Consider the following 11655-nt stretch of genomic DNA (forward strand, 5'->3'; position numbering starts at 1 on the left):
ATAAGGCCTACATATAATCCACAGGCAGTTGTAATGGTCAAGAGTGAAGCATATAAGACACGGTTATCTGATGGCGAATTTATTTAATAAAGCATCGTCCTTGTAAATTCATTTGGATCAAGTTAATGTTACCACAAATTTGCCGCTTTTAGCAGGGAGTGGCCTGCTAAGTATTCACTCCAAAATGATGATTGTTTCTTAAGCCAAGAACGTCACACAGTTGAAACCTTGTATAAACTTGTAACGAAGTATAAAAATTCATTGTCACATGTCCTTCGGCGGAGAGTCGAACAGCTGAACCGATCGGCACGTCCAATGCTTCTTAAGTTTCTGATGTAATAACGGTTAGTGCTGTGGAGATAGTCCCTCTACTATGCATTGTCACACCTGAGAGTTTGGACTACACTTACACAGCCAGGATGACACGCTGAAACAGATAGAGCTTGTCATAGACTGGACTAGCATGAACCTGGAAGGACGGCCCTCCTCGTGCTGCGCAAATTTACACTTACAATGGCTTCCAAGCAAGAGAATGGGATTCGGGACGTGACACAGGAAAGTATGATAATAATGATTTTGATTATTAATAATCACTGAAGGTATAACGATTTAAGGAAGAGGACTGAAATCGAAAGGATTTGTAAGACTTGTAAATTATAATTATCAGATTAGTTTAACGTTTCGGCAAATGTGTTTTAAAGGCACTGCAAGTGGAATGTTGTTTAGATGGCGTTTAAATTAAACAAGAAACAAATATGTTTCGCATAGAAGACAATGTATAATGACAGTGGGATGAATGATACTAGAAATGTGACCCTAGGAAGTTCATCATAATTATTTCTAACAGCCTGCCATTTGTGTTCTAACAGCCTGCTATTTCTAACAGCCTGCCATTTGGTTACTCATATACCCACTCCCACTGGCCAAGAATGTTGGTGAAACGGTATATTGAAAAGACCACGGGTAATGAAAGTGACCTGACCTTCATTGAAGTCACCAGGAGCAACGAAAGCGGCCATGAATCACATTTCTACAAAATGAATTTTAGAAGGACTCTCCCCTTTTCACAATCAAGTGTGTGAATCGCCACCAGCTCGAGATGATAACAGGGAGTTTTCGGAAGGGTTAGTGCATTATGTCACAAACGCAAAAAACAGTGAACAAACAAGGATACTAGAATGAGAGTGAGAGAGAGAGAGAGAGAGAGGGAGGGAGAGAGAGAGAGAGAGAGAGAAACAGACGTACAGAGGTTTATCTTAGTCTCATCTTGTACACATAGATATTTAAATCGGCGCATTCACATGAGATGGATAAAATGAGTGAAATAATTTACATATGATTATACAGTTGAAAAATGTAAGACACGCACGCGCGCGCACTCACACACATACACACATGCGCACACAACATCAGTGGTCATCACAGATGCGCTCACACAAAGGTAAACATGCACAGGTGTTATCTGCAGTCGCTTCCACATTCACAAGTCTTGCTTACACATAACAATACTTACAATTTCACACACATCCTCATCCGCGATCATAAACGGACATTTAGAGTCACTGTGGCAATCATTTACTTTGCTGATTGGCCAATACTGGACATTTCTATCATGTGGCTTTTGGCTACTATCAAATTTAAACCATTGATGGTGGGGTACACTAATAGGTAAAGCGTATGTTCGTTATGCTGAAGGCCGGGGTCTTTTCTGATGGCTCCCGTCGTGATATTGCTGAAATATTTCTAAAAGCGGCGTAAAACATACTTACTCATTCACAAACAATCAAACCACACCCAATTCGAATCAAAATGTGCTCTCATCTGTCATTTCAGTCTTGAGCTATGCTCGTGGTGTAATAAGCCCAACGAATATAATGAGCCAAAATAACGATATAACGGTAGGTGAAAAATCGCGCTTAGAGCAGAGAACTCAATGACTAGCTAGGTGATATGCGTGACATGCCCAAGTGTCAGCGAGCCTGACCACCCGATCCCGTTAGTCTCCTCCTACAACAAATATGGTTTGCTGAAGATCAGTTCTTACCCTGATCTTCTTGGATGGAGTTTTTCTTTTTGTCTAAGCCGGAATTTTGGTTTGACATTTAACAATTTCTTCAGTGCTGCCATAATTACATTGTAATCAGAAAGTCAATAAAAATTTGTGCTTACTTGTGACAATGCGTATCCCCTTCGAGATTACATGCTGTTACCACTGTTTTCAGTGAACACTCAGAGCGTAGTAGTAAAAGTATCATCACTATGTTGTTTTTCACTCTTAGTTTCTTTCTTTGGAGTCGTAAGAAGCGTCTAAAGCGACTTGACACATGTCGTCTTGTCCCAACTGCCCATGCTGTTGATCACTGGATTGTCCCATGTAGACGCGATTATTTACAGACCGCCGCCATAAAGCAGGAATATTGCTTAGTGCGGAGTAAAACTAAACTCATTCACTCACTTTCTTTGGAAAACTGACCGTGTTTATTCTCTAGCACTGACAAATATTACACAGTAAGCACAAAAAAAGATTAAAGGATTATTAGAGTTTATGATCACACACGTACATGTGGCCGTACGCTGGGTTCATTCTAGTTCACACGTGTCATGACATTAACATCATCTTCAGACTCTGTTCTGTATTTCTACAGACGTTTTTCACTGTCCCTGTTAATTAAACACGTGACCCTGCATTAGTATACAGTAAGTATACAGTTTCGTGTACAACATGAGTACGTGTCTGGTGGATCTTTCACCAGGACTGTGTCCTTTAACATTCACTGGCGTGTGTGATTTAATAGGTTCAAACGTACATTTCTATGAAACATGAATGTACTGGTGTGCGTATAAGTAGGCCGAGTAGTTACTTACTGTATGAATGCTTGTTTAATGTTTAACTCCGAATTAAGCAATATTTTAGTTACATTCAAGTGGCCTCTCATTAATCGCGTTTTGACTTGACGCCACCATATAGCTGGAATGTTCCTGACTACGGCATTGAAAGACCAAGATGCAAAACCAGCTGATCACCATTACTCCTGGTGACCTCGGTGATGGTTAGATCCTTTTCATTACTCATGGTCAGCGCAATATACCCTTCCAACATTCTTGACCAGTGGCAATGGGTGTGTGAGTGAGGCTGTTAGACATAATTACGATAACCTTTCCAGGGTCAAGTCTGTAGTACCATTCATCCCACTTTCATTATACAATAATTTGTTTTCTATGAGAAATATTTGTTTCGTGTTTGTTTGTCGTTTAACCTGGAAAGTTACTGAGTGTGTCCTCGGTAAACGACAAACAAAAACAGTTGGTCACCAGTGGCGATCACAGCTTGAGATTTTCAAATTAAATCAACTTCGTAAATTGTTACAAAGTTAGTGTACATCATGCATTTCAGACGGCACACAAGGCCATGCCAAAACCTCCAAACGGACTCCTCTGTCCTTCCGCAAGAAAGTGTCGTCCTGGCGATGGATGACAGCCATGATTGTCTGGTTCGGGTTTATTACCAGCACCCTTATGCGTAACTCATTCAACATGGCGCTGGTGTGTATGACAGGAAGTACACCCCGACCCCGAGAGGGAGAGAACGTAACCCATCGGTCAATGTTCACCACGAACATTACATCAAACACATCAACTGAACCGGTGAATGGTTTTCGTTATTTCCCTGTAGTGAAAAACAATTCAAAACCTGTTCATGACAAATCGTAATAATCCAAAATTCAAAAGGGAAACAATGAAGATGGTAAATGGTGTTTCTGTTGATTTGTGTATCCAAATTGATAACACCATTGCCAAACCACTTGGCTACTTCAAAGAAGGTGACATGTCCATGTCAAAAGCTGACTTGTCCTTAAAATTTTGATTTACGTTGAAGAAAGTAAACATCGAGGTTTTGTTTTGAGTTCTATGCCCCATGCTGATCAATCTGACCTCTAAACATCATAAAGTATCCTTTGTTTTCAAAGTATTCCCATTCTCTATAAGGTGGACGTTTGCTGACTACCATGGGACACTGATGTCTGAGGCCGTGTCGGCATTTATCTAATCATTCCTTCCACATCTTAGAATGGACATTCACCCCTAAGTTAACCTTGGGCGTCAGGGTAGCCTAGTGGTTAAAGCGTCCGCTCTAACGCCGAAGTCCCGGGTTCAATTCCTCACATGGTCACAATGTGTGAAGCCTATTTCTTACGTCCCCCGCCGTGATATTGATTGAACATTGCTAAAGGCGGCGTAAAACTAAACTCACTCGCTCAGCTAACAAAGCTAAGAGTATTCCTCCCTGTCGCTGAAGGTGTACCTACTGTGGTTGCTGTTGTTGCTTTGTCCTTTGCAAATACCGAATCACTGCATCTGGACACGGTATTCCGTTTTCCACAGGAAACGGACACTGCAGCTTATCATCCACAGAAACAATTTTCACCAGTGGTGCATGTTCTGTGGATGAATTATAGCATCTATTAATGTCCGTAACCAAAACTTTCATTAGCACTCAAATACTTTTATATGAGACTCCTAATCTTGTATTCAACCGCACTGAACTACATTTCTTTGTATATCAATGATACATTTGTAATGCTTCGTGAATCCAGTGGTTTGTCTACTTGACGACTGGGAACTATGGTGTAGTCAAGTGGTTCGATTCGCTATAGGGTTACATTGTTTGAAGTCAACTCCTTATGTTGCTGGAGTATTGCAACAAATGGCGCAAAACTACTCAGTCACACTACAGTGAGCTACGTCATTGACTGATATGATTCATTATTCATTGCCACAGATCCCACCCCTAGGTGAGTTCGACTGGGATGAAGCCACCCAGGGTATCATTCTCTCATCCGTCCTGTACTTCGGTTTCTTGGCTCCCGGCGCCAGTGGCTTCATTTCCAAGAAATTCGGCGCCAAGAAAGTTGTGGGAATCAGCATGACTATCAGTTCGGTGTTGAACCTTCTCACCCCCTTCGGTGCCCGTGGTCACATGTACCTGCTCATTGGCATGAGAGTGATCATTGGCTGTTTTTCGGTATGCTGCTTCATGATTGGTTCTTACTTTTGATCTCTTTTCCTGGTTGCAGTAAATGGATTGTCGTGGCTATGAAACTACGCTCGAAAACTACGACTTGGTCGAATCCGTAGAAATTAACCGTTCACTTTTTCCAACTTAAATACGATCATGCCTTCCATGATAAAAGAGAAAAAATATTCATCCTAGCAATTAACGTTTTGTGCATGGAGCGAATTCCTGGACCATACGTTCTGTTAGATATATTTGCCATATTCATAGATAAATCTAACTATAACCAATAACGTTCTGGTTTAGATTATCAGACAATTATTCAAATAATGTGAATATTTATAACGCGTCTTTTCCAGGCTAGATATCGTGCTCGAAGTGCACAATCTGATCATTATTACCCCTGATAACCCAAGCTGCCTGTTAGGCGCTAGATTGTTAATAGTCTCACGACTTATTTCACCCATTTTCTCTTTAGTGAACAGAGGCAAACTGGAACATCTTGCCTAAGATGACACCACATGTACCATATGTGCGTCGTTGTAGGGTAGGATGAAGTCCAAGTAACTCTCAGGCATCTAGCTGTCACATATGGTCACCCATCCATAGACTCTCCGCGCCCGACTTTGCTTAACTTCAAGTGATTGTGGTCTCAGTGCTATGCACAGGAACAGACACCGCGACAACATGAATTCAAAATAGGCTGAATAATACAAAAGGGTGTCTTGTCCAAGATATTGTATATTTCTAAATGGAAAGCATTCAAGTTTGAGTCCTCATGTCAGAGGCATTACGTTACACGATAGGCCTGTGAAAATATGAACACCATGTGATTAAAACTACAGAAATACTAGTGTAGGTGGGAACAGTTTGGTTAAAGAACTGGAGACGTTCTGTGTTTTGCAGGGAACGATTCAACCGTCTTCCCAGGAGCTTTGGGGGCACTGGGCCCCAGACCAGGAGAAGGTGCAGATCGTGTCCTGGGCGTTGTCCGGTAAGGAAAAATAACACTTCAGTGCAATAAGCCTTAATTCCAGAAGCACTAGCTCCACATGTTGCATTCACTGATCATTATTTAAAGGGTTTCGTGGTCATATCAAATCCTGTCCCAACATACATGGGTACCAGTATGACACCATTAAAATCAGAGTTGTCTGGTTCAAACTTTCAGGAGAATGGGTTATGGCACAAGATTATATTGTTTGTCTCCTGTACTACCCTGACAACTGGTGGCAAACATTTATTAACAGCCAGTTACACTACTGCTCTTACAACTAGCTACATTACTACTCTGGCAACTGCTAATATTGTGACAACTGTTATCGGTTACATTAATACCCAGAAAGCTAAAACACTGCTATACTGACAACTATTAACAATAATACCAACATTACCCTTCGGTTCTGACAACTAGTGTCAGTCCTACACTGACAGCAAGCTACACTGATACCCTGATAACAGGTGTACTGTTGTTAGTTATACCATTACCCTGACAACGAGTTACACTAATGCCCGTCACTTGGTGTCACTCATTCCTCGACAACCTTTGACACTGATATCCTGATAACTAGGTATACTGTTGTTAGTTATACCATTACCCTGACAACGAGTTACACTGATACCCGACACTTTGTGTCACTCATGCCTCGACAACCTTTGACACTGATATCCTGATAACTAGGTATACTGTTGTTATACCATTACCCTGACAACGAGTTACACTGATACCCGTCACTTAGCGTTACTCATGCCTCGACAACTTTTGGCACTGATATCCTGACAACTATTTATCTGTTTCAGGCGTCAACATAGGGAGTCTAGTGTCCTCCCTTATTTCCGGGTTCCTCTGCACTATCCCTATTGACAATGGCTGGCCTTTCGTCTTCTATGTGTTCGGTAAAATTCGCACTAAGTACACATCAACTAAAGCCCTATATAAGGTCACCCTTTCTCTTCCTACAGAGGTTATATAACAGGAGTATCATCTGTGGGAAGAGAATGAAATGTACACTGATAAAAGAACAATAATGTATTATGTATAGATTATAGATTCGTGCTGAATAAAATCAACGATCGATATTTGTAATGCATTCATAATTGATTCAACATGCAACGGTAGTAACAGCTAAATACACTGGGATAATCAATACAACAGTTTGAGGGTGAGTTCCGCTTATGCTTGAATATTGCTTAAAGCGGCGTAAAACCATATTCACTCACTCACTGTATTTCTCGTCCAGATATCTAATCCCACTATCTCTCTTCACCATGTGTTCCAGGAGGTATCAGCTTGGTGTGGTGCTTGGTGTGGTGGCTGGTGGTCTACGACACTCCTGACGAGCACAAGTGGATTTCGGACTCAGAAAAAAAGTATATCAAAGAGAATATCAGAACTGTGCCCGATAAGGTAAAGGGCTCGAAATGCAATAATTGAACCTTTGACTATTTGTTGTAATGATTCTTATCTTCAACATATGTCATATGTCATATCTGGGATTTCACTTTCATGGTAAAGTACAAATTCTAGAACTTTTTGGTGGGTCCCTTCCGGAATTCGACCCCGCACCCTCAGAGTCAGGCACCTAATCGCCTCTTATCTTTCCACACTTGAAATTGCCTACAGTGTTTCATTATAAGTATAGATGGTACAGGAATGTCAGCTACACTATACAGCACTTTGTAATACCCGTTAGTTTACTATTTAAGCGTTCATGTGACCCGTGAGGATTCTGGTTAGACATCGGTATTCAGCAATCCATGCTTGTCGTAACAGGCGACTAACAGGTTCGAATGGTAAGGCTCACTAACGTGGTTGACACATGTCATCGCACCCCAATAGCGTAGATCGATGATCACGCTGTTGATCACTGGATTGTTTGGTCGAGATTATTATTTATAGACCGGGGTCATATAGCTAGAATATCGCGGCGTAAAACAAGAGACAATACACAAGGACGTTGTTAGGTATTGTTTAATCAACAACAACCGATCAAGTGTTACCTTTTTAAAGTTACTGTGTCTGCTGTGTCTGTTTAATCAACAACAATCGATCAAGTGTTACCTTTTTAAAGTTACTGTGTCTGCCCAACAGAGTACATTCATCCCGTATAAAAGCCTCGTGACATCAGTTCCACTGTGGGCGTTCATCTGTATCCAGACAGTGCATATGTGGTGTGCAACCATCTTCTTCACGTACCTCCCCAAATACATGAGAGATGTCCTCCGGTTTCCCATAGAACAGGTGAGTATGTTCTGATATAGCGTTCTGAACATAGCTCATAGAACAGGTCAGTATGTTCTGACATAGCGTTCTGAACATAGCCCGATGTCGTAGTTTGTAACTCTTAACGCTTAGGTTGCTTTGGGAAATGGGTTGGAGTTAAGGGTGAAACTGGCTTCACGTAGATCAATCGTTTTTCTATGGCGACGTTCGTTTACCTGTGGGTGCCAGCATAAATCGATTGGCTGTGCTTCATAAGACGTCACAGCTGAACGTGCTTCGCGCCTTTGGTGCTGTTTCTGCAACAGTAAACGTAATTGTGATTTAAATTCGCCATCAGGATCATTATACTGGTATAGCGGTGTACCGAAGTGAGCACATCGTGTGTCCATGTGTTCGTGTGCATATTGTCGGGAATGGTGTAATAGCGAATTGGTGCCCTGGTCCTCTTTAGTAAATAAATTAATATCTTATGATTGGAAGTTTGAATTGTCAGTGGCTGTATCCTCGAATGGGGTCAAAGAACTGTGAAATTATTGTCCTCTTGAGAACAATCGAAGTAGATTAAAACTTTAACTGTTTTTTTTAAATCGTAGTATGTGCGTATTTTTGATATATGGCTAGATGCGTCAACTTGCTAACAGCCGAAGGGATGGTGCCAATCCAGCTAGGGCCCATACTGCCTAGTATGGTGATCTAAAATTCAGATCAAATCTGTAGCCCGTTTTTATATTGCAGTTAAACTGTTTTAGATTTAAGTGCTACTTTTAGATGGATATCTGTGATTTACTAGTGGTTTTACTGTACGTCAACAGGGTTTTTGTTTCCAATTTATTTGATATACAATGTAATTATTAGTTGTTCTCGTCACGAGATGGCTCAGTTGTATGACCATGGAAAGCCTTGATATTTGCTTGTCGGTATACTGGACAGCGTTGATCTTCCATTCATTCATTTGTTTGCCAGATGAAAACTAGACAACAATGCATAGAATAACTAGACTATAACTGCGTGTCTTATTCACAGTTCTGCAAGCAACCGTAGGGATTCTCTGATTGTTGGACTGATTGTTTTCCCCAGAATGCCATCGTGTCCTCAGTTCCCTTCGCCTCGAGGTTTATTGGGGTCATCTTCTGGGGTTTCGTGTCTGACAAGATGTCCGAACGGAATATAAGCACAACGGTCAACAGGAAAACCGTCCAATCAGTTGGTAGGCCACTTCCGGTCTTGACGTTCAATATGTTAAAGAAAGTATAACGACTTTGAGTCTTGTACTGAGGTGGACATTGACCTTTATGATCCCCACTCTCACTGTCATGTACCGTGGAGTGTTTGGATCATATGCCTCCGGGGAACGCCCATCGGTGACTTTTCTTCTGTCTTCAGGATTTCTATCGTGTGCTTTGATCACCGTGGGCATTGGTTACATCGGCGAAGATAAGAAAATAGCAGGCGTGATCCTGTTTGTTGTCACTATGTTCTTCCAGTCTTGTACCTTTGCCGCATCCTCCATTGTCCCACTTGATATGGCACCCAGGTAGGTATTCAGTCGACAACCCTGCCAGTTTGTTCGCCTCTATTTCCTCTAATTACCACCGCGCCCACTCACACACGCGCGATCACAATGCTGTCTTGCGATGACCATGTTATAACAGGTAGAGTTTAATGCAGAAACTAATAAATTAATCATATGTCAAATATTACGTGAGAAGCAATTGACGCCATATCGCACGTTATGATGTCATGAAGTGCATACATCACGTAGCTTGTCCCCGACAACATCCTATGACATTAACGACAAGTCAGTTATACGCATCTGTTTCAAAATGTTTTATGACATTTGAAAACTACCTACATGTTACAAACTCATGTAGATATCTCATTTCAATTACAGATTGGCCAGCGTTATAACGGGTATGTTTGTCGGGGTGGGAGCCTTTGTGTCGATCTTTGCTCCCATAACTGTCTCCAGTATGACTCCTGATGTAAGTATCGTTATCTGAAACCACAAGCTCCCATCACCACGTTCCGGTCATGTCAGTATCATAAAATGCAACGTCCTTTGGTCCTTGTTACAATAGATGAGAAAACCTAAAATGCATTCTTTCTATTTATTAACGTAGATGAGGAAAGCCCCAAAACATTCTTAGTACTTATAGAACCAGATGAAAATCCCAAAATGAATCATCTGTCCTAATAGAAGTACATATGCATCATTTGTCTTATTCATGTTCATGAGAAAACCAAAAACATTGTCCAGCTGAAAGTAAAAAGAAACCCCAAATCATTCCTGGTCTGTTTGAAAGTAGAACAGAAACCCAAACAGCATCGTTTGTCTTCTTCAAGTTCATGAGAACATCCAAAATTCTGTCTTTGTCCTGGTGAAAGTAGATGAGAAAACCCAAAATCCTTCTTTGGTCTAACGAAAGTAGATGATGAAGCCAAAATGCATCATTTGTCCTTATAGAAGTAGTTTGAGAAACTCAAAATGCATCATTTGTCCTTATAGAAGTAGTTTGAGAAACTCAAAATGCATCATTTGTCCTTATAGAAGTAGTTTGAGAAACTCAAAATGCATCATTTGTCCTTATAGAAGTAGTTTGAGAAACTCAAAATGCATCATTTGGCCTATAGAAGTGGTTTGAGAAACTCAAAATGCATCATTTGTCCTTATAGAAGTAGTTTGAGAAACTCAAAATGCATCATTTGTCCTTATAGAAGTAGTTTGTGAAACTCAAAATGCATAATTTGTCTTCTTCAGGTTCACTGGAAACCCAAAATTCATTATTTCTCCTGGTAAAGTAGATGAGAAAACCCCAAATGCATTCTTTATGGGAAAACCCATAATGCATAAACGAAAATCGATCACATTGTGTGATCATGTTAACATGTAATACAATGGTTCAACTTGAAATCATGATCATTTTCATGATGTATGTTTTATTGCATACAGGGGACTCTGGAACAGTGGCGATCGGTGTTTTTCATGATAATTGGGTGCTACATTGTCGGAGTGATAGTATTTGACGTATTTGGAAGTGCTGAGCTGCAACCCTGGGGGAAAAGTCTTGCTGTTGACATAATAAAGCCACCAGAGGGCGTACCAGACAAAGGGAACCCGGATGGCACGACAAAGGAAAGCGTCGGTCAAGAAAACAAAAAAGGGCCGACGAGAATTCTCATTGAGCGACAAGTTAGCATCATTTCTACCCATTCTTTGAGAAGCATGCATTCCAACGCCTCTGCTATTCTTGCTCCTGCTGTTGTGAAGTCGTCGTATTTCCTGGAAGATAACAATGATGAAGACGATGACGCCTTTGTCAATGATGTTAAACACAAAATCACAGACATCAAGGACGGGAGTGTTAATTACGGGTTTACTGATTACGTCAACACTGAGGAGGAGACAACCCATCTTTAA

At 41.0% G+C, this 11655-nt stretch overlaps 1 protein-coding gene across 1 annotated transcript; it reads left to right on the plus strand.

The window, feature by feature from the left end:
- The first annotated feature begins 513 nt into the window (after positions 1-513).
- On the plus strand, positions 514-11655 carry LOC137267935 (uncharacterized transporter slc-17.2-like). The gene is made up of 11 exons (XM_067802387.1): positions 514-559; positions 3395-3645; positions 4781-5023; positions 5921-6008; positions 6815-6910; positions 7294-7421; positions 8106-8255; positions 9315-9444; positions 9621-9771; positions 10129-10219; positions 11188-11655. Exons 1-11 carry the CDS (start codon positions 514-516, stop codon positions 11653-11655), a joined length of 1842 nt encoding a protein of 613 aa, XP_067658488.1.

The sequence above is a fragment of the Haliotis asinina genome, chromosome 16 (genome assembly GCF_037392515.1).
Source record: "Haliotis asinina isolate JCU_RB_2024 chromosome 16, JCU_Hal_asi_v2, whole genome shotgun sequence".
Classification (NCBI taxonomy): Eukaryota; Metazoa; Mollusca; class Gastropoda; order Lepetellida; family Haliotidae; genus Haliotis; species Haliotis asinina.

What these genes read in the sequence shown, in the direction of transcription:
- LOC137267935 (XM_067802387.1), top strand. Translation starts at nt 514, where the DNA reads ATGGCTTCCAAGCAAGAGAATGGGATTCGGGACGTGACACAGGAAA. An exon ending in TCGGGACGTGACACAGGAAA is followed by an intron (nt 560 to 3,394) that starts GTATGATAATAA and finishes CATGCATTTCAG; the next exon opens with ACGGCACACAAGGCCATGCC. An exon ending in TCCGGTTTCCCATAGAACAG is followed by an intron (nt 8,256 to 9,314) that starts GTGAGTATGTTC and finishes TGTTTTCCCCAG; the next exon opens with AATGCCATCGTGTCCTCAGT.